The sequence below is a fragment of the Acomys minous genome (genome assembly GCF_964271855.1).
Source record: "Acomys minous genome assembly, chromosome: 4".
NCBI classification, from domain to species: domain Eukaryota; kingdom Metazoa; phylum Chordata; class Mammalia; order Rodentia; family Muridae; genus Acomys; species Acomys minous.
The window spans coordinates 117222575-117245314 of NC_140486.1; the positions used below are offsets into that span (position 1 = coordinate 117222575).

A 22740-nucleotide genomic window follows, 5' to 3' on the forward strand; every position below is an offset into this window, starting at 1 on the left:
AGTAGGCAGACACAAACAGGCACAGGTGGGAGCACAGTGGCCCACAAATGGAGGGCTAGATACAGACAGTGCTGCTTGATGTCAGAAGTCCCTGACTTAGGAGCAGGCACCAGAACAGTGGTTCTCAACCTTCCTAATGCTGCGACCATTTAATACAGCTCCTCATGTTGTGATGACCCCCCAACTGGTACTTCATAACTGTAATTTTGCTACTGTTATGAGTCATCATAAATACCTTTGGTTTTTTTATCTTTGTTTTCCAATGGTCTTAGGTTGACTCCTGTCAAAGGGTCCTTCAAACCCAAAAGGGACCCTCAGGTTGAAAGGGTGGCTGGGGCATTGGGTTCCAAGTAGAAAACACCCTAATGGGGCAAAGCCACCACCACCAGCAACAACAAAAGCGGCAGAGCTTGAGGGACACAGGCCAGTGGTGGCTTAGCACAGATACAGCACAGCTACCCCTCCTTCCTGCCTGTCTTTCTGTGACGTCACAAGATCAGGACCATTGGAAATGAGTTTGCAGTCTCAGAATGACCACATAATCCACAGGACATCAGCAAAACAAATGTCCTTCTACAGAAGGGTCCCGGCCTCAGGCACACCTAGCGGGAGTCCCACTGGATTTTCATTCCTAACTTGAAGCACTGTTTCCCACAGTGGTCAAAGCTTGGCCTCACATTCCTATAGTCTGCCAGAAGAAACTTCAAAACCAGAGCCATTGATAAGTATAATCTGTAAGAACAAGATGCAACCGTGAGAACATACTTTTATCTTAGACAAGTGTTAGTTTATGAGCCTGTCCAGAATTCACAGCTTCCAGAGCTAATAGTCCCCTGCTGGGGAGAGTAAACCCTGTGCTGACTCTTGAAGCCTTTACTTATATTTTAGAAAGAGAAGGCAGCACATTTACATTTCCCACAGGGTCATGAATACTACGATTTCCTTCCTCACCCTGACCTCTTTGCACACTTAACACAGACCACCCTCCAGACCCAGCACTGTTAGCCGCAGTGTCTGACCACGGGAGGAAGACAGGTTCGCTGCTGTTCAACTTGTGTATCTTCAGGGGATGCAGTCTGCAGTGCCAGCATGCCTCCCTGGGCCCTGAAGCTGACAGTGCCTTCCTGTTTGCAGGTGCCTCCAGCAGCTGTTCAGAAGACACCTGTCAGAACGGAGGCACCTGTGTGCCAGGTGCGAATGCCCACAGCTGTGACTGCAGGCCCGGGTTCAAAGGCAGACACTGTGAGCTTGGTAAGTCAGAGCTGGTTACTAAGCAGGTGTTAGCCTCGGGGCAACTGTGATGATAGCCTGGGACTTGGCCCTAGGACGCCGAGCATTCACGTTGGCTTTCCCCCAAGGGCTTCCAGTCTGTGAGATAACAAGGCTGGGGCCCAAAAGAACCCAGGTAGGAAGGATGGTGGTGTGGAGCTTCGTGGACCATGAACCATGAGGGACAGAGGGCTGCCCAAAGCCCTGGTTGAAAGGCACTGCCCAGAACAGAACCTAGAAATCAGGAACTGGGGCGATGGTTGCAAGGCAACATTTCAGGAGCCAGACTGAAGATGAGAGGGACAACAGATTTGGTGGGAGGATCATAGGCTCCTTAAGAACACATCTGGACTGCGTACCAAAAGTACTGGAAGCTCCCACAAATACACAAAATAATCCTGAGGCCACATGAGCCTTAAGGAAACCCAGGCTGCAGATACTGAGCACCCTGAGGCGAGGCCCCAAGCCCAGAAAGTAGCTGGCACAGATCCTCAGGCTCACAGGAACTGGAAAGCTCTTTCTTGGGCGGGGTCTTTCTTGGGAGGCTTAAAGAGAGCCTCCTCCTAAGAGCTGGCCTTTCTTTCTCCTTTGTGCCGTAGCCTGTGAAAAAGTGCCCCGCCCCTGCACACGGCTGTTCTCTGAGACCAAGTCATTTCCTGTCTGGGAAGGAGATGTCTGCCACCATGTGTAAGTCAGCTCTGTCTCTGGTGTTGTGTCCTTGTTACCTGAGGAGGGATGGAGACTGCAGACCCTGGCTTTGACCACTTCTATCTAGACTGTTCGCATGGAAGCCCTCACACAATTCTTGAGGTCCTCCTTTCCTTAACCCCCAGAAATCAAACAGCACACGAGAACTTCAGTCCCACCTCTACCATTAGCCCACCTGGGCAAATCACCCTTGCCTCAGTTTCTCCATCTGGACTAGATGGTCTCATCTCTTGAGACCCTGATGCTCTAAGAATCACTGCGTCTCTCAGTGCCTGCTGTGTGCTGGATTGTTCCAGGCACTCGGAGCCACATGCTTACGCTCTAGATAAGGACGGCTGTCACAAGTACATCTGCTGCACGGTGCAGACAAAAGCAGGGCGTGTCCAGGAAGGAAAGAGATGAAAGCCTAAGAGGAGGAGAGCCAGGGTTGGAGGGGACGCTGAACAGACACGGAGGAGACAGGGATGTCAGAGAGGAGAGGAATGTTCCAGACATCAGGAATATGGGTTACAAGGTCCTGCAGCAGGTTGTGCCCAGTGTGTCTGAGGAACAACAGAGGCCAACAGAGCAGGGAATGATGTGAGAGCAGAAGAATAAAGAGTTCCTGGGATCTTGGAGACTCTCAGGTGGACTGTGGCGTTTGTTTTCCATGAGTTATGGAGATCCTGAGGGGTCTCTGTGCAGAAGGTGATGTGTGACCACACTGCACAGGCCACTTGGGAGGAGGAAGCAGATGAAAGGAGGGAGGGAAAATGGCAGAAAGCTTACTCAAGCTTGAGGCAAAGCTGGGCTTCATGTGTCAAGCGAGGAATTGGTAAAAGGCTCTAGTCCACACGGGTTTGTGGGGTAGCCTTGACTACCGTTCACCCTGGACCCACAATGGCAATCTGATGTTAGTCTGTACCATCATAACCTTCTGACTTCTAGCTAGTCTGCTTACACCAAAGCCTGCCTGAGTCAGATATCCCTGCCATGTGAGGAGAGCCCTTCACTTACCAAACTGTTCTATCCTGTTCTTGTAGCCTATATGCGTCTTTGAAGAGACTCCCTTGTGTCTAACATAGAGGTGGCTCTTGCTTATTTTCAGTCTGATCTGTCTTTCATTAGTGTTTAGCTCATTTTGGACTATCATAATGGGTAATGCGGCTGGTTTAAAGCTACCATGTTACACATTGTTTTCTGTAGTTCTGTCTGATCCTTGTTGCTTTTTCCTCTTTTCTGGTTAATTTTAGATTACTCATATCACATGTTTTCTAGTAGTCTCTCTAGGATGTACGATGTATATATTTAACTTGTCTCCGTTCTCCTTGAGATACCTGCATACAGCTGCAGTTATAGGAGGCTTCTGCTGCCTCACCTTTGAATTCTCATCAGACAGCAGTAAATGCCACAGTGCTGTCAGCCATTTCACATTACTCAATGCTGAAAGCCTTGCTTTTCCAACACTCATCACTCCTTTGTGTAAAGCTAAGATTCCATCTGGTGTCACTTGCCTTCCCTGGAAAACTTACCGGAACATTTCTGAGGACACAGGTCCATAGATGATAGTTCTCTGCTCTCATTTGTCTGAAGGGGTTTTTGTTTTTGAAGCCTTATTTTGGGCACAAATATTCGCTAGATACAGGATTACCGGGTGCCACTTATGATTCCTATTTCAGCACTGCAGGTTAGAATCATCGCTGTGACAACGCACTTGGCATAAACAACGTAAAGGGAGGAGTTGGTCTGCCTCTTGGCTACACAGGTATCATCCATGCTGGTGGAACAGCTCTTGTGTCACAGCAGAGAATGCTTGTGCTTCTCGGCTTTCTCCTTTATACACTTTCATGGTGTCCAGGCCCACAGTCTGTAGGATGGTGCCACCCACATCATGGCAGCCTTCTCAGTGCTCTCTACAAACACCCTCAGACACAGCCAAGCATATGGTTTACTATCCCATGTGCTTCTTGGGGACATCAGATTGACAAGGGTGGCCCTCGCTCTACACCTTTGTCTTCTGGTTTGCCCAGTCTTCTCCACACCTGTGGCTCCTTTTATTTCCTCTTTATTGCTGTTTCCAGCGAGCTCCATTATGTGTTTTGGTTTAAAATTGTTATATTTTTATTCCTCTGGAATATTTGTTTATTTTGAGATAAGGTTTCTCTTTGCCTGTCCTAGAATTTGCTATGTAGACCAGGTTGGCCTAGAACTCACAGAGATCTACCTGCCTCAGCCTTCAGGAGTGCTGGACTTAAAGGCATGCAATACCACACCCAGCCATCTCTGGAATTTGTTAGTCTTCTAGTTCCAGGGTTTTAGCTTGTGTCAAATCTGGGCCATTGTTCGTATCTGTTTTTGTTGTTGTCCCTCCATCTACTTTCTCCCCTCCTAGAGCTCAATTATAAATTTATTGGACTAATATTGTCCCACAGGGCACTGTAACTCTTTTCATTTTTTGAAGCACTGTAAATATGCAAATATGTCTATCTTCCTATTGGGCTGTTTATATTGCTGTGTTCAATGCCACATACCTTTTCTTTTCCACCACCTAGTCTATTATTAATCTATTTCAACAGATTCAATTTCAGATATTTGTTGATAGTTGTTTGATTAGCTTTTGGGCTTTTTTGTTTTGTTTTGTTTTGTTTTGTTTGTGTGTGGTCATTTTTTTTCAGTCTTATGATTGAACCCAAGGCTGTTCAGCAAGCGCAGCGCCCCTGAGCAATACCCGCGTGTATGATCATCTCTACCAATTCTGTTTAATTCTTTATTTGGTCGGCCATTTCTCCATTTTGCTCATGTTCTCCTTTAGCTTGCTGAACATGTGGAACACACAGATAGCAGTTGCTTTGCAAGACTTCCTCTCACTTCTGAAGTTTTCTATTCAATTATTTTTTTTCCTCCAGTGTTTATAGCTTATGGGGCTTTTGTATTTGTTCTTTGGGAATGGGGGTTGGCTTTTGATTTGGGGGTCTTATAATTCCTTGAATGTCATAATTTATCAGATGCTGAATAATATAGATTTTATATTACTGGGTGGTAGATTTATTTTCAAGAAAGAGGGGTTGTATGTGATTTTGTTTTCTGCAAGGCGGGCTTTGATTACAATTTGATCCTTCTGAGGACTGAGGGTGGCTTTAGAGTAGACAGCGTGTAGGGCTAATTTCATCTCTTCTGTGGCACTGTATGCCTGGAGTCAGACAAGAGCTTACCGCTCTTGGCTCAGGCCTGGCCCAGCTGCCCAAGACTCCCCCCTGTGCTTGCCCAGCTCGCCTTTCCTCACAGATTTCCACACTGCTCTCCAAGGAGCCCTTTCCATTCCAGAACACTCCCCCACAAGCTCCAGCTGCCTCTGCCTTCCCAACTCTAGCCTGCTTCCTCCACACTGTGACCACTGTCTAATCTCACAAAGTGCTCAGGGATGAAGGACAAGGTGGTCACAGTGTTCGTCGCATGTTCCTCTCTTCTTGGGGCATGCAATGTTTCTTTGGGCTCTTTTCTAGCTTCTGGAAATAGTTACTTCCTCTCTCATCCAGTTCTCTGGTAGTTGAAGCTGAAGGTTAATTGCAGATCCTCTACTCCCTCACAGCCAGAAGCCCTCCAAAATGTCCTCCAAAACTAGTGCAAGCAAGAGCTTTGCTACCAACTCTTTGATTTTCCTTCCAATGGGTCAGACACAGAAATTCTGACAAGCTCAAACACATTCTCATTCTAACTGAAGGGCGTGAGGAGGGTGGTATAAGTAGATTCCACCACACATGAAACTGAGACCTGGAAGCTATAGAGGCTTGCTGGCACAGCCTGATTAAGAAATGGAACGGGCAGGCTCCATCAGGCCTCCTGGTCCATACTGCCTGCCTTTGAGGCCTGCAGTGCCAGACTTCACAACTGTGTTCTTGAAACAGTCATAAAACAGAGGGGTGGGTTTCCTAATGTGGTTTCTATTACTGTGATAAAGAACATAGCCAAAAGCAACTTGGGAAGGAAAGAATTTATCTTAAAGTCAAGGCGGGAACGTAAGCAGGGCAGGAACCTGGAGTCAGGAGCCAAAGCAGAGTCCACAGAGAGAGCTGCCTATTGACCTCCTCCCCATGCCTCATTCAACATGCTTTCTTGGACCACCAGGACCACCTGCCCAGGAATGATACTATCCACAGTAGTCTGGACCCTCCCACGTCAATCATTAATTAAGAAAAGGTTCCCACACTTGTCTATAGGCTAGTTTGATAGAGGCATTTTCTCAATTAAAGTTCTCTCTTCCCATATGACCCTATTTTGTGTGAAGCTGAAAACAAAGCAAAAACAAACTATTCAGCATACAGAGTCAGAGGCCAAGTGGCCGGCCCCCAGCAGTGCCCAGTCAGTGTAATTTCAGTGTGTCTTTCATTACCATGGTTTTGTCAGCAACTCATGAAAATTTACCCTGAAATGAGCACTTTTTTATGCACGCTCTACTCAGTAAAATTAGTTTCTAAGCCCTGGACTTTTATGTTGGACTATACACACATCCTGGTAACAATGTATTAAGGAAAAAGTCCCTCTCCCTCTATCCGTATGTAGGCTGCACAGCTAGGTGAAGACACAGTTGGACACCTCTCTGCCCCAGTGTCTGACTTCACAGAGTTTTCTTGTGACAACAGGTATAAGAAGGTCTACAAAGTTCACCAGGACATCTGCTTTAAAGAGCGCTGTGAGAGCACAAGCCTCAAGAAGCCCCAAACAGGTATACCTTGGGGCCAGGCTCTGTCTTGCATGCAGTTTTGTGGGTGGGTAAGAGTAGTAGTGACAAGGTTGGATCAAGCGAGGCTGTTTACCTAAAAATGCAGCCCATGCGTGGCCGTGCTCTGGTTAGAAACTAGTGGCCACACTGTACTTGGAGGTGGTCACTCGGTTCTGCAGAGAATGGTACCAGGATAGGAAAGCACAGGACAGCCAGGATAGGATGTTACTGACAGGCCCAAGTGTCTAGCTCCAAGTTTAGAAAACCCTTTTATCTTTCATCTGCTCACACCCAGGCTCCCCTCCCCCTCAGGGCTCAGGGTAGTCCCAAGAACCACTGCTGTTTGGGGTCTCACTGAAAGCTATACTTAGAACAGTATGTTCTCACAGTGAGTCCACTCCCTCGGGTGTTCTCTGTGGACTGAATGAAGCCACACCCCCTTGGTTTGCATGGCTGAATTTGAGGAGAGGTTGCAGCATCAGCCACCAGTAGTGCTGCTTGACCTAAGTATGTCACTATCTCTCAGGGCAGCTCTTGCTTGCTGCCTTCCAGTCTCCCCACAATGCCAGGCTGCTTTCTGCTGGTTCCACAGCTCCCACCTTCAGCTGGTGCGTACACGTGAACTGAAAGGCCAGGCCTGTGAGTCCTGGGGGTGGGGGTGGGGCTTTACTAGTTATATGTAAGGAACAGGTAGGGTTTAAGGAAGATTCTTTCTCACCAAACCGGTTTTCTTAATTGTTTCAGGAAACAAAGTAACAGTCAAACACTGAAGAAATCTTAAGGTACACTCTCCTTCATACCACGATCTGTTGAGAACTGGAGAAAACATCACACCCAGCACCTTGAGCACCGAGGTCCTTTATCAGACGATGATGGCACAAACAGCACTGTGCTATTACAGACCCAAGCAGGAAGGTTCCAGAATTATCTTCTGTAGCCTCCCAATAGACATAACCTGGTCTGGCCTTCCATATGAATCTGCTTTCAGGTGGAAATGAGACTGTCTTGGGGAGGGAACAAACAACTCTCTCTCTCAAGGGAAATGCAGACCAGTTACAATGAGGCACAAGAGTCACCTGGCCCCTTCAGGGTAGTGAGTGGGTCTAGGTGGCAGAAGGATCAAAGAGGCCAAACAGTCCTGGGGGTGCTGGGAAGGACCTAAGGAAGTACCCCCAAGCCCTATAAACAGCATTCTACTGGTAGAATAGAGTGGGAGTCTTGTCTTGTAAGCTCCAGGGGATCCTAAATAGAGCGTCTCACTGGGAGACTTAGAGTGGATCCTGGAATTCTACGCACTAATGACCCTGAAATCGAGGAAATTGTGCCTATTTGATCCAGCATGCCCATCCACCTCCCCATGCATAAACTGTGAGATCTTAAAGGGCATTGGAATTTTTTTTCTACAACAGTCTGGAAAATACTGGGTTATACTGCAGAGCCCACTGTACAGCCTGAGTTCAGCCCCACAATGACTTCTTGACAGAAACGGCAGACTGGCTGGCCAGAGACAATCTACTCCTCTCCCTTGGAGGAGCCAGAACAGTACACATCTTCCCAGTGGTGGAAGAGGCACTGGAAACCTGCCACTTCAAGAGTGAGTCACCTTTTTCTTGTACAGTAGAGGACATGAAGGAGAAATGTCACCCAAAGGCCAAGAACAACCAAAAGCAAAGGAGTCCCAAGAGAAGCTCATCCTAAGGAAAAAAGGTCCACAGTAACAGGCAGAGTGTTGGCATAGTCAGAGCTCAGGGCATCAGGGCAACAGAAGAGTGAGCTTTCAGACAGGCCCAAGCAATGGGACTGTGCATCTTGACCATTCCAGATGTGAAAATTCTGCAGGAAGAGCAGCTGACAACACTCAAATCCTGTCTGCTCAACAGCATCACCTTGTCGCCTCAGCCTCCTCCAACATTTGTGAGCAATTTAATTCTGGCAAAGATCAAAATCCACAAATTATTTGGTTTAAAAAATATTTCTATGGCAGCCAGGCACAGTGGTGCATGCCTTTAATCCCAGCACTCAGGGAGGCAGAGGCAGGGGGATCTCTGTGAGTTGGAGGTTAGCCTGGTCTACAAAGTGAGTCCAGGACAGCCAAGGCTACACAGAGAAACCCTGTCTCAAATAAATAAATAAATAAATAAATAAATACATATTTCTATGGCAGTAGGTCACTTGAAATATTATTGCATCTTTTAAGAACTCACCCAGAAAATACATTTTTATAAAAACATGAGAATCCCCAGATCCTTATCACATAACTGGCTCTCAGAGCAACAGGGAAGACAGACAGGAAAGACACACACTCACCAAACTCCAAAACTCACCACCCACAGCTGCCTTGGGAAAAAGACCTGGTGCCATCCCTACAAAAAAATAAGGCAGCAGAGGACCAGTGGCCTATTGACTCACACTTAAAGTGACAGTTTGAGCTCAGCATCCTCACAGAGTAGCTGGTCTCACTCCCATCCCTTCTCTGCACCACAGCCGCAGGAATCCTGAACACAGGCCTCCTGGGGGACAGTGCCTGCTGCCTCCAGAAAGACAGACACTGGGTGGAAAGAGGAGTGTGCCTCAGTTCCCTGTTCTTCCTTCAAAGGGATCAGCATGTGCTGGTCACATGGACCACCTCAAGACTTCCCCAAATCCAGGAAAATGAGGTCCAAAACTTAAAAGACAAGTTCCTGGCTGCCATCAGTCTCCCCTGGCATCTCTATCCTCAAATTTCTAGACAACAGGCAGCCAGACTCGCACACCCAAGAACTCCTGCCAGAGAAACACTGAGGTATTTATGATCTCATGCCAGGCCACTGCTCTGTGCAGCCATAGCCAGTTCCCCTGTGAGTGTACGAGTTACCTGGGTTAACAGGCTCCCAGTCAGTGATGCTTCTCTGCACTCAGAAACCCACACCCAGAATCCCAAAACATGAAGGAGGAAAGGGCTTGGCTTTCACAAGAGATGTGAGAAGGGCTATGTGGGAACAGATGAACTCTACCCTGATCCTCTCCTCATGTACACTGACCTAAAGGAGAAATGCTAATTGCTACTATGACGGAGCTTCGACGCTTGGCCTACAACTCAAGGGGTGGCAGGATAGACAGCTCCTCAGGCAGTTTTTTGGGCTTTGAGGATGGAATGACCTCTGACACCCACCTGATTTTGCTACTGTAATGCCAACATGGTCACAGATGTAGATAGCGTGGTTGTGTTCCAACAAGCCTTCATTTACAAAAAACGGGCAGTAGGCCATAGTTGGCAGGTGCCTGGTTTCTGAGATGATCTAGCTCAGCCTTCTGTAGAGAAAGCTATCTCCTGAACGACAAGTTGTCATCAAGGCATGAAAGACCCCTGAACATTCATAGAAGAAAAACAATCACCATCCTTGTTCAGAAACCTAAGGTATACAGACAACATAAAGTAGCAAGAACTACTTTATTCAAATCAGAAGGCAATGCAGAGTGACACTGGGCAGGCAAGCACCAGGGGACAGTGTTGTGTTCAAGGTTTAAGTGCCTCAAGTAGAGGGCTGTGGGCCACCAAGACAAACACACTTTACCCACCCCACCCACAAGGCTCTAAGTAGACGTCTTCTCCCTGCAGTGAGGTCAGAATCAGAAAAAGCCAACTACACCTTGGTTCCTCAACAGCAGAGCTCACTGAAGATCCAGAACCAAGAGCTGCATTCCACCCAGAGGCCTCCTGCCCTCCATAGTTCATTACAAACATACTTTGGAGGATAACATTTTAAGTTTTATTTTTACTAAAAATTTCTGAGCCTATGTACTACGTAACTTTTCTTTTTCAGGAAGGAGGAGCAGTCATGTCAAAAACTCACTACTGTACCTTAGATACACACTGCCTTATCTCTAGAGACCTGGAGGGCCAACGGCAGGTCTCAGACCAGGTTGACAAACATGCAACTTCCACTGCAACACTGAGACCTGCCACCATTCCTCCACGTAAGCATTAGCAGTGAATGGCAAGATCAAGTGCATCACTGGAAAAGCAGATGAGACCTTTGTGCTACACTAAGAACCTCAGGACCCTGGCCCACCAGCCAGATGCTGCCACATTCCCATTTGGAGCCATTTTCAAACAAGAGCCAGCCTACTGAGTGCTGAGTGCAGAGCTGTCACACAAGTAACCATTGCAACGTGGAAGAATGAAAGGCTTGGCCGGTGCTGAGGGATTCTCGTATAACATTCCAAACGTGCTGCCTCTGTTTGCTCAAGCAGATTAGTTAAATCCTCCAAAACAGTCGCTCGCTGTCCACTTGGGAAATGTCACAATGCCATCAGAAAACTGACAACAGGTGTAAAGATTTATTTTCCTGTCTCAATGAAGAAGCGACCATGAGTTGTTGGGCTCAACATTTGCTAATCAAAATTTTAGGATGAGCGGGTACCTAATTAAACTCAGGGTTAGGGTTCTATTCAGCTCTGATGGAGCCCAAGGCCAAACACCCTACATTCACGGGAAGTGGAGGTCACTCTGATGCCACCAAGTGCAAGAGTACACAGCAAAGAATGAGCATCACTATTGTCAAGCCGTTGTCCATGGCCGAGAACAGCTAGCTGGAAGGCATTCCCCTTCTCCACTTTGTATGGTGTGTGGGGTAGACAGGATGGCTTAATGTGTCCGGCTTTGTGTGGAGAGTCCGACAGGCAAGGGGAATTAGCCTGCCTCACGTGCTTGTCATGGTGGGAGCTGACTGTATGGACTCTTGGAATGACTGCTTTTCTTTGTGAACACCCTCCTCTTTGCAGCCTCCACACCTTGCTGCCCATTCCTCACAAAATACACCTCAGATCCAGCAAGCTCTCCATGCTATACAGAAGTAAATACATTGAGCCCATTTGCAACACAAATTTGTTGCCATCACATTCCCGGGCCAGGTGTTAGAGCAGTCTCTCAGCTTTGGCAGTGCTTTGGGAGCCTGACTATTCATGTGCAGTGCAACATGGGACATTTTGCAGCATCCTCAGCCTCTACCCATAAGATCCTGAGGTTATGACACGTAAAAAACATGTCCAGCATCCCTGGTGTCTACCCATAAGATCCTGAGGCCATGACACGTAAAAAACATCTCCAGAGATTGTCATACGTCCTGGGGATCAAGGTCATCCCCATGTAAGCATTGTTTCCAATCGATACAGAAACCAGGCCCACACAGGGGTTTCAAGTAACTGTTAGAAATGTCACCTAATGGGGTAAAAACAAAACAAAACTACTACCAACCATACTTGATTTTGATTCTACTACCAAAAAACTTTTTGTATCACCAACTTTGTGCAGTCTCCTGAGGAAACTTTCCAGGCCTCAACCCTTTGAGCCTTGACTCCATCAAACAGGCCTCTCCTCAGAGCTCACCTCATCACAGCTTCATGCTTCACACCGGTTCACACTCCCCACGATGATATCCATGCCAAGCCATCTGAAAGCGTCCTAGAGCAAACCACAATCAGCCCTGGGGCCTGTCCTCCCTTTCATCGATCATACAGAAGGAGAGGGGATGTCTACCTGAGACCACTCCCCAACTCCGTCAGTGCTGGTCTCTGAGCAGCTCACTCTGGCAGCACAGGCTACAGAGCCAAGGAGATAGAGGCCTTCCAGTGGCTACTAGCTAGGAACCAGCATGAAGGCCAACTTGCCCAAGCAGGAAGGATCAGCAACTCCCAGAGGAGGGGTATTTTGCTAGACTGTGAGAGACAGAAGATACCTTACTAACCAACTGCCTTCCACTCCGCTGTACAGTGAGCACGTTAGAAGGCTGTGAAAGGATGTTGGGTTAAAAACATGGCTATTTTGTGGGAAACCTGCTACTTGTTTTAATAAAATAAAGTGCTATGACATACTAGTGCCTGTGTTACACTCCTATGATTTTTATCTTTATCACTACAAAGAAATACAAAGTAGTGCCAAGCCAGAAGGCACCTCTTTTTCTGGCTCTGGAATTAGCACCAACGTATTTCAATAGAGAAAAAGAAACAAAACAACACAACACTAAACTTGGATGGGATGCAGCACCTGGATTTTAACAGCTGACTCCTTTATTTAGGATGGAGTACAGCCTCCCACAAAACCCAATAGGGCACAACAAAGCATCCCTTATTTGATGTTATCTGTATCTCCAGTGGATCGAAAGGATTTTTGTTCTTGTTTTCATCAAAAGGCCAGTGTTGGATGAAAGTGCTTGGCAAGATCCAGGTGAGGAGCCAGGAGTGGTGGTACACACCTTTAATCCCAGCACTCAGGAGGTAGAGGCAGGTGGATCGCTATGAGTTCAAGGCCAGCCTAGTCTACAGAGTGAGTCCAGGACAGCTAAGGCGACAGAGAGAAACCCTGTCTCAAAAAAAATAAAATAAAATAAAAAATTAAAAAAAAAAAAGATCCAGGTGAGGCTCCCCAAAGCTTTGGGACTATAAGAATGATCCATGACATCCCTGCACCCTCTTCATCCAAGTCCTCCATCACAGCAGCTCATCATCATCTTCCTCCTCTTCCTCCTCCTCCTCCTCTTCCTCAGATGCAGGGCTCTCAGACTCCTCTTCTTCTCGATCCAAGAGCTTTTTAAAAACTTCAAACTCCTCAGCAGAGGACCGCACTGTCCTGGCCAGAAACTCAGCTTCAGAGACTCTGAGAATGTCCTTTAGTAAAGGATTAGAGATCTGTGTCTGCCCCTTCTTATCTGGGGTTTGGTACTGTCCACGGCGCTCCAGGTAAATGTGTCTCTGCTTGATCTTGGTTATTGAATACTGTAAGAAATCAGTCCTGACTATGTCCAGATGATTAAGTCCCATCCTAAAATATGCATACTGGAAGATACAAACATGTTTAGAAATCCATGTATAAAAGCTTAAAGTCTATCATCCCAACTCAAAACAAACTAGTCGAAACCATTAAAAAAAGAATTGCGTAAGAGCCAGGCATGGTGGCGCATACCTGTGATCCCAGCATTCGGGAGGCAGAGGCAGAGGCAGGTGCACCTCTGTGAGTTTGAGGCCAGCTGGTCTACAAAGTAAGTCCAGGACAGCCAGGGCCGTGACACAGAGCAACCCTGTTTCGAAAAACAAAAAAACAAAACAAAAAAAGAATTGCCTAACTACCAACATTTGTGTCAAGTCTCACACTTTCATGGCATTTCCAAATTCAAGCTGAGAAAAATGCAGCAAAAAACAAAGGGGCATAGAAGAATATACTTTTCTTAAAATAGGGAAACAAAAATCATGAGTGTAGGTAAAACCACATTCAAAGAATTCATGATACCTAGTTATTATTAAAAATGTGTAAGCACAGTTTGTTTTATTTGAGTATATCACAGCATGCTTGTAGAGGACAAAGGCCAGGCTGGCTAACTCACAAGACTCCAGGATTCCCCCATCTCTACTTCCCATCTCCCCATAGAGGTGCCGGGGCATTACACATCCAGTTTTCATGTGGGTTCTGGGGACTGGAATTTCGGTCCTCATGCTGGCACAAGTGTTTTCATTTGCCTGTTTGTTTGGTTTTTTTTGAGACAGGTTTCTCTGTGTAGCCCTGGCTGTCCTGGAACTCAGCATGTAGTTACAAACGCACAGGCCTGCCTGCCTGCCTGCCTCTGCCTCCTGAGTGCTAAGATTAAAGGAGTGTGCCAGCACCACCTGAATGCACAAGTGTTTTTGACCTTATCTGTCATATCTGTTATTAAAGTTTTGAGACCACTGTTAGACTTTCCAAATCCAGGGTAGTAAAGTTTTAGTTTCCTCAAAATGAGTTACTTCAGAATATACTTGGACCTAGAATGGAGCAGGCACTCACTGTCAAGGAAGCAGAGCTGAAGAAGAGGTTTGCTTTGGAGAGGAGAGTAGAAGAACCAAGCCCTAGTATTCTAGAATAGATGCTTTTTTCACTCAGGGGCTTCTTATCCACACAGCTATGCTTACTCAACTTAAAACCCTGAACTATTTGCCATCATGAGCCTATTCAGTTACTCTCACCTGGAATTTGTATTCCAGTTCACTGGGGTCCTCCTGAAAAACACCCGGGCATCTGTGCAAAATCTCAGTGATCTGCTGGGCTGTGAACAAGCACTTCTCTTTGAGGACCTTTACAACATTGTTAATGTCCCGGTGACGCATGGTGAAAACCTCAGGGCAACCGTGAAGCACCCTCCTCAGTTTCCCTATAGAATGGTAAGAAAAGGAAAGCATGTCACCTCAGGATATTCCAGAAAGACAAGGGCTAAACAACATTTTGAGGTAGGTCAGTGAGTAATGGCACCTGTCAGCCAGCCTGAGAACTTGAGTTCAAGCCCCACGACCCACATGGTGGAAGCAGACAAGTGATTCTAGAAGTTGTCCTCATGTACCCCTGTAATACGTACAACCACCAGACACACTCACCAATATAGATACACACACACAACCCTGAGTGCAGAGTGGGAAGATGGGACAGGCAGCTTCTCCTTCCACAGCACAGCTCATTTCAGACACTGGCCTTCCATGAAGCACCATGGAAATGACTCTTCACCAGTCTAACAGCCCTCTCCACAGCCTTGTCTTTTCTATCTCAAGGTGCCAATTTCATAGTCTACATCTCCTCTTGCTTGCCTAGTATAGAAAACATCACAGGGAATTACCTGGAGAGAAATCAGTACGAGTGGTTTCCTGTACAGTGGAGCTCACGGTTGCTCTGTCCCTCTAATAAAGCAAACTAACAATCTCCAGACCTGGAAGCCTGACCTCAGTGAAAGGGATTTTGGCAATAATAACAATGGTAGAGCATGGCACAGCACACCATTTCGAGTACTCTGAGAGTGACCAAGTGTTTTGCTGTTTGTTTTGTTATCGTTTAAGGCAGAATCTCCTTGGTGGGCCTGGAACCTACAGATCCTTCTACCGCTGTATCTAGAGTAATGGGTACATGCACTACCATGCCTGCCTCCAAGTGCTGTGAGTTACATGAGTAACTGTATTCAAATGGCTTAGATGACACTGTAAGAGACAATCTGTCAAGAGAAATATAATTATCTTTTTGCTTATCTTCTAGAGAAGGAGGCCTGTAGATACACCAACCATAGTGCACTCTAAGCCTCCCCACTTTGGGGGTAAAGTCTTAACAGGAACAGTCAATAATAAAAAGAAAAGTGGTCAAATGGATAGAGATCACTGTAGATCCCCATCTCCCTTCTCCAGAAGAATGACAACCGTTGAACAGCTTTCCAGGAACCTGACACCACCAGCTCTTAAATTTTTCTGTGGGATGTTTTTGCAGAGGTCACACACATGCACATGCCTTTGTCACAACCACATAACAACACTAACCCACCATGCAGAGGTCACACACATGCACATGCCTATGTCACAACCACATAGCAACACCAAACACAGATTTCTTGTCCTCAGCACTCTGGAGCTAGAGACCAGTGAACAGAACATATGGAACTCACTTTGGCCTTGCTCTCACCCCTTGGGCTCATCTCCCTACATCCCTATTCCATGCTGTCTGCAGAGGGCTCATAGCACATCTCCTTGGAGACACTGACCTCTTCTCAGGAAACCTTCCTACCTTACTAAGGTTTAGCCTTCAGACTACATGCATCCCAGGATAGCTCTGAATGCAGCCTAACACATTTGTAGATGACAGTCATGTCACAGTTATCAAGAGGCTGGATATCCATGCTAGGGTAGGCTAGTTTTTCTGCTCTGACTCCTCCCACACCACAAAGTATGCTGCTTCTTATACCTTCTCCAAGGCCAAGCTTCCGAAGGTAAGCGGAACGCCTCTTCATTTGCACTGTGGACAGTTTCAGTAGCTGGGGACTTTTCTTCAAGGCCACAAATACAGGCTCTGGGTGCAACCCCAAAAGCAGAAATTCTGAAATTATGTTCAGCAAATGTTGAGGATCGACAGTTGGCTGCATACTGAGCAAGCTGTTAACATGGGCGTCACCAAAACCCATGTTCAGGAGGGAACTGGTGACCCTTTCAAGCTCCAAGGACTCAGGATCCACACAAGTCCTCTGTTCCTCATGAACAGAGTGAACAAGAGGTGTCCTGCTCTCTGGTTCTTGCACACACTTTTTAGGTCTAACACTGGATAACTCTTGAAGGCTCCCTCCACTGGGTACTGTAGTCAGCTGTTTGAACAACAAAGGACTCATCCTTCTCTGTTCTCTGAGATGAGAGGTCTGCCTAGCCAAACAGGCCCAGGAGAGGGCCATTAGGCGGTGCCAGTCAGGAACCTAGAAGACAGAGCCAAGACAGAATCAGTTCCACCTCAGGATAATGACCACCACATGATTACTGAGCCAGAGTATTTGAACCTTGGCCCACAAAAGCTAACTGTTTTTGTAAGCAATCTGTAAAATCACTGGGTCAAAAAAGTCTCCAAAATTAGCATTCAGACAATAGCACTTACTGAAGACATACTTTTAACTTTATGAGGGGCTGCTAGTCGTTAATATTGGTTGAAAATTCTGGACCACAGATTAGCCACCAGACAGATACACTACCTAAATTCATTCCAACAAAGGATAATTTTTTTTCCAAGGCTCACTCCCATTAAAGAATATTTTGGGGGCAGAAGGAATCTGTCAGTTTAAATACAGTAGCCCTCGGTGTCTGAGACGAGCACCTAACAAATTAAGCACAAAGCATCCGGTGCCGGCCAGACTGGTCTCCAAACCCTCTCTAGCATGGCCAGCCTCCGCTCTTCCACCTGTCGGTGGCCCAGGCCTTCCTCCCATAGGCGCCACTCTGGCCCAAACTCAAAGTTAGTAGCTTATTTCAGGACCAGGCTGTCCGTGCACCCAACACCCGGGAGAACTACTACCACAAGATGCCCAGACCCGGCCACCAAGAACCAGCAGCATTGCTTCCTGCACGTCACTCCCACAGCCGCTGTGAGCTGAACACCTAAAGTAACCTTACCTTCTTCCCCAGAGCAGCCATGGGGCTCAAGGAGCAAACGAAACTGCGACGCCGGAAGGGGCGGTCCTTCCTGGCTCACAGTGTCCGTCTACAATCTGTGTCCGCCGCACTCCTGGGTGACAGGGTTCCTTCGTTCCACGGCCGAGCCCACGATCACAGAGGCTCAGACCTGCGGTGCCCGCCACTTGCAGGTGCAGCTCCTTCCCTCAGCTGCATGTGATCAGCTCGTTCTCTGCCAGGAATGCGCACTACTACCCAGGTTTTTCAACTTCCCTTCAGGGTACAATTGAAACCAAACTACCCCGAAGTTCACACCATCATTTTGTGTGGTAAACTACACTTACTGGGGGTGCAGAGAACATGACAAAAGCAAAGCACACGTGTTAAAGATTGTACAAGGCCAAACAACCTAACTGTAACTATGGAGTTAGGATATTGCAGACCAGAACCAATTATCACGGACTATTTTTAGCCTTTTTAAAATTCATTCGTTTTCCACCCGTCTAGCCTAACAGCTTTGTGGCTGTGAACGCCTTTAAAATATACTTAGACCACCACTGGTTTTCATTAATCCAAAAGCTAACAGTATCATTAGATAACATCTAAAAACTGTAGTTGTTTTCCCAGTTTTGCTTTATCCTTCCCATATGTGGTCCCCTCTGCTGTGTCTGGTAAATGCCTTGAACAAATATCTTTTTTCTATAACTAGTAAAATCCTACCCAACTACATCCATGGTGGAAACTCTAGGAGCAACCAAAATTCGCGTTCCTGGGCTCACCTCTGAGGTGAATATTGGTTTTGGTGGACACTGCAATACAGCAGTAAGTTCTCAGGACAGCCCAAAATTCTTCCTGAAATGTTATGGATCCAGACATAAAAGTATTTGGTAAATTCTATTTTAAAATCTGTGTTTAGGGAGCTGGAGAGATGGCTCAGAGGTTAAGAGCACTCACTGTCTGCTCTTCCAGAGGTCCAGAGTTCAATTCCCAGCAACCACATAGTGGTTCACAACCATCTGTAATGTGATCCGATGCCTTCTTTTGGCTTGCAGGTGTACATGCAGGCAGAACATCCTATACATACATAATAATAATAAAATAAAAACCTGTATTTGACTGGGCAGTGGTGGAACACGCCTTTAATCCCAGCACTTGGGAGGCAGAGGTAGGCGGATCACTGTGAGTTCTAGGCCAGCCTGGTCTACAAAGTGAGTCTAGGACAGTCAAGGCTACACAGAGAAACCCTGTCTCAGAAAAAAAAAAATCTGTGTTTGGGCTGGAGAGATGGCTCAGCTGTTAAGAGCACTGACTGCTCTTCCAGAGGACCTGGGTTCAATTCCCAGCAACCACATGGCAACTAAAAGCTATCTGTAACTCCAAGATCTGACACCCACAGACATACAAGCAGGCAAAACACTAATGCACCTTTTTTTTTTTAAATCATCTGTGTTTAGAACTAGCAAGATAACTCAGCAGTTAAGAAACTTGCCACATCAGCTTGATGACCTCAGTTTGATCCTAGGAACCCATGTAAAAGTAGAAGAAGCAAACCCATTCCACAAAGTTGTTCTCTGACCTACACACACACACACACACACACACACACACACACACACACACACACACTTTTAAAATTTATGCCTTGAACCAGATTAATAAATGACTCATTGCAATGACCATTTATTTGCAAGTAAAGCAAAAGGGTATACTTTGTGACACACTGCAGCTTCCAATTCCACTACAATTTTTTTTTTTTTAATTTTCTTTAATCGGGAAGGGGGAAGGAGGGGAGAGGTTACAAGAGTAGGAACAGACATGGAAGGACTGGGAAATGAGTAGGATTGGGGTACAGGATGTAAAACTCCCAAAGAATCAACAAAAAACATTATGTTTGTGGAAAGTCCATTCAACATGAATACCTGGCCACACACACCCAAAAGAAGTCCGTTGTTTAAGAAGATGAAGAGATGGCTCAGCAGTTGACAGTACAAGCATAGGGATTGCAGTTCAGATTCCAACACTCACATAACAATCTAGATGTGGTCCCGTACTGAGAGGGAAAGAGACAGGAGGATCATGGAGCTTGCTGAGTGCCAGCCTAGCCAAAAAGGAATGTGGGTCCAGCTACAGGGAGAGATGCTGCCTCAAAGGAAGTTACAGAGGACACCCAACTGTAACCGCAAGTATACACATATATCTCACATTCATACACACACATACAACATACATACATACATACACACACACACAAAGATGTCTGCCATTTTTTAAAGTACATAGCTAAAGAAATAAAATAACAGGAAAAATGACATAGTTCTACTTATAAATAGAGCGCTCTCAGCCCAGAGATCTGGTTCCCATAAGCAGAGAATGTCCCAGACCAATTCATATGCATTAAAATCTGCATCTTAGACCTGTTTGGGCAAAGAGCCTGGGAGCCATTTAGAAGGAACAGTAAAAGGGGGAAAAAAGATGTATTCTAACAGCTGACTAAATTCCATCACTTGTAAGTCATAGCTTTATCTATTTCTTCCTAGTTTGTTGGCTTCTTACCTGTGAAAAGGGATCTGGCAATCACATCAATAAACACACACCTGCTTGTGCTAGCCACTGATCTAGTACTGAAGTGTTTAAACGTTTTTTGACAGAAAGATTGCATAAAATGACAGGAAAGTTGTAATCTGTGTAAAAGTAAAGAACTGGTTGATTTGTCTTAATTTTCTTACTAAATAAATATCATTTAGGCCTATATAGTTAAAGCCTAAGAAAATCCTATGCCACCCAACTTTTTAAAAATCTAGGAACCTGAACAAATCAGCCAGCTCTGGAACACAGTGATGGCTAAAGCACAGGGCTACTAGGAAAATCTGGCAGCATCTTTAATTTTCACAAAACTTTGCATTTTTGCATTAGACTTGAAATTCCAAGAGGAAAAATTGTCAGTTGCTGCCTCAGAACCTCAGTCTCAAGGTTTCTGGAATTTTTGTTTTGTTTTTGTTTTTCTGGGAAAAAAAAAACCACCCATATAACCAAAGCTTTAATTATTTTTTTCTAATACTGAAATGGTTCTTGAAAAGCTGAATTTGGTATCTTCAGCCCGCTACACTTCCGTCAGAGGAAAAAAAAATCTTGTGTTTTATGTGTAATAAAGACTACAAGGAAAAATGTTTGTTTCATTCTTGGAAATAAAGCTCATCTGAAATCAAAAGCTAAAAATGTCACTAATTTCTGGAAACCCTCACAGACAGCCACTGGTACTGTTGAAGCCCTTCACACAGACACAGAGGTACAGTTAAGAGCCCTTCACACAGACACCACCGATGTCTGAAAGTGCTGGGAGGGCATATTATAGGGTGGTAGATGGTTGACAGGTCTGGGCCTCCAGACTAAACCAGGATAGGTTGCTTTTTAGCTGTGGTAAGTAGGGTACAGAAATAGAAAAAGAAAATCAAGTATTTCTCATGCCCCATACAGTCCTAGCCACTGTAACTCACTGTTAACTAATTAAGTGGCTTTAATATGGAAAATGTTTAAGAAAATAAAAAACAAATAAATATTCTGGTCACTTCTGTGGCCAGCTCTACAGACTCCAAACTTCTATCACATATACCAAGTCAGTGGGAAAGAAACTTCCACCCAGATAGAAAGAGCTGGACATGGTAGCACACGTCTTTAATCCTACAACTCAGGAAACAAAGGCAGGCAGATCTCTGTGACTTAAAGGAAACCTGGTCTACCCAGTTGAGTTCTAGGCTAGCCAGAGTTACATGGTGAGATTCTGTCTCAAGAACACAAAAAACAAAACAACAAAAATAGAGAGTTAAAATACTCCCTACGTCTTTCTGAGGTTCACAACTTAAAGCCCTTTAGTAGTACAACATAATTGAACAGTAGACTAATTTTTCAAGGTTAAAAAACAAAACAAAACAAAACAAAAAACCCCACGAATTGCAAGTCTATTTCATAAACCTAAAAAAGTATCACAGGCTTTTGTGTTAGCACTTGCACAGGAATCTGTAGAAAGGAGATTCATCCCAATTCTTGACTTCCTTTTTTTCAGGTAGGAAGCCCTGAAATCCATACAATTTCCCAAACCGAGTGGAGAATAGTAGGAGAGAGTATGCATTCAGCTGACTAGCAGAGAGGGGTCCTCCGGATGCAAGCAGTGCTGGTCACCAGGAGCCTCCCTGGGAGCAGGAGGCCCACCAAGACACTTTGTCTGAGACACTTCACTTGGACTCCTGCTCCCAAGCTCTGGACTTGCAGCTGACAACAGGCCACTTTCTGAAAGATGAAGAAGATAACACATTGCATACTAGCAACAAGACTGTAAAATACTTTGTTTAGGACTACAGAACAGAGGGGGTAGTGGCTTCAGAAACCCCAGTGGTGATATTCTGGAAGTATAGATCCCGCTAAGAGGCTGGGGAGGGTGGAGGGAGGCGGTGCTTATCTCAAGCCTTGTTTCCCAGAAGCTCTGACTTAGGACTATGGAGCCTGATCTGAAGAGGCATGCCTCAGCATCTAGCCCCACGGTTCCACAGTCAGCATCTGTGCCCTTACCCTCTTGGGACTAGACAACCAACTGACTCCTCAAACACACTCCTCCCAGCCAGGGCTACGATAAGCACCTGTCCTCCTCTAAGGTCTACAGTCACACAGAACAAGTGGCACCTAAGGGTTTCTGCAGAGTCAAGCCCATCTTTCAGGCCAGCCACAGACTCAAACTTATTCATCTAGGACAGTGAGGTGTAAGACGCCTCATGCAGGACAGAAGCTTGATCACTTTCCCATCCCAAACAAAGACACCGAGAAAAGGAGGGAAGAGGGTGGGGGAAGCTGAGACTTCTCACCTGGCTGATTGGTCCGACACACCTCTTCCCAGGTGTAGTTAGCAAGGTTCACAGGCTGTGTCACCCAGGGGTCTATAATCAGCTTCTCCAAAGTAGTCCGCTGCTCAGGGGAACGCTGCAGCAGCCCAGACAGAAGACTCATAAGTTCTAGGGACATAAAGAACACAGGAGGATGCAGGCCGCAGTGAAATAGACCACATCTCAGACCTGTAGATGTCAGGTTATCCTGCCTTACAGAGCCTCCCACAAAGCAAGGTAGCAGCCAGGACTCCTGGGGCATTAAGGCCTGGCCTGGTATGTTCA

At 46.0% G+C, this 22740-nt stretch overlaps 3 protein-coding genes across 8 annotated transcripts in view; 1 reads left to right on the forward strand and 2 right to left on the reverse strand.

The window, feature by feature from the left end:
- SNED1 (sushi, nidogen and EGF like domains 1) overlaps nt 1-12533 on the forward strand; it is a 61865-nt gene extending 49332 nt beyond the window's left edge. The window contains exons 28-31 of one of the 2 annotated variants that reach the window (XM_084778338.1): nt 1135-1251; nt 1869-1956; nt 6597-6679; nt 7421-12533. In XM_084778338.1, coding sequence (XP_084634464.1) covers nt 1135-1251; nt 1869-1956; nt 6597-6679; nt 7421-7446 — 314 coding nt within the window. In that variant the 3' untranslated portion in view covers nt 7447-12533. Of the gene's footprint in view, nt 1-1134; nt 1252-1868; nt 1960-6596; nt 6680-7420 lie in introns of those variants that run through there. The other variant, XM_084778339.1, reaches the window with a different exon arrangement.
- Nucleotides 12534-12683: 150 nt separating this feature from the next.
- Nucleotides 12684-17702, reverse strand: MTERF4 (mitochondrial transcription termination factor 4). The gene is made up of 4 exons (XM_084778362.1): nt 17585-17702; nt 16398-16896; nt 14651-14835; nt 12684-13489 (listed from the first exon to the last, which is right to left on the reverse strand). Exons 1-4 carry the CDS (start codon nt 17603-17605, stop codon nt 13145-13147), a joined length of 1050 nt encoding a protein of 349 aa, XP_084634488.1. The 5' UTR covers nt 17606-17702; the 3' UTR covers nt 12684-13144.
- A 2887-nt stretch (nt 17703-20589) lies between these two features.
- The window catches only part of PASK (PAS domain containing serine/threonine kinase), a 44146-nt gene continuing 41995 nt past the window's right edge, over nt 20590-22740 (reverse strand). For all 5 annotated transcript variants that reach the window (XM_084778344.1, XM_084778343.1, XM_084778342.1 and 2 more), the window contains exons 17-18: nt 22438-22584; nt 20590-21868 (exon numbers count right to left, since the gene is read on the reverse strand). In XM_084778344.1, the coding sequence (XP_084634470.1) occupies nt 21711-21868; nt 22438-22584 (305 nt within the window). In that variant the 3' untranslated portion in view covers nt 20590-21710. The remainder of the gene's footprint in view (nt 21869-22437; nt 22585-22740) is intronic.

Coding starts and splice junctions, on each gene's coding strand:
- MTERF4 (XM_084778362.1), bottom strand. CDS start 17,605: ATGGCTGCTCTGGGGAAGAAG. Junction 14,836..16,397: donor GAAGCTTGGCCTTGGAGAAG/GTATAAGAAGCA, acceptor ACCATTCTATAG/GGAAACTGAGGAGGGTGCTT. Junction 13,490..14,650: donor AACTGGAATACAAATTCCAG/GTGAGAGTAACT, acceptor TGTATCTTCCAG/TATGCATATTTTAGGATGGG.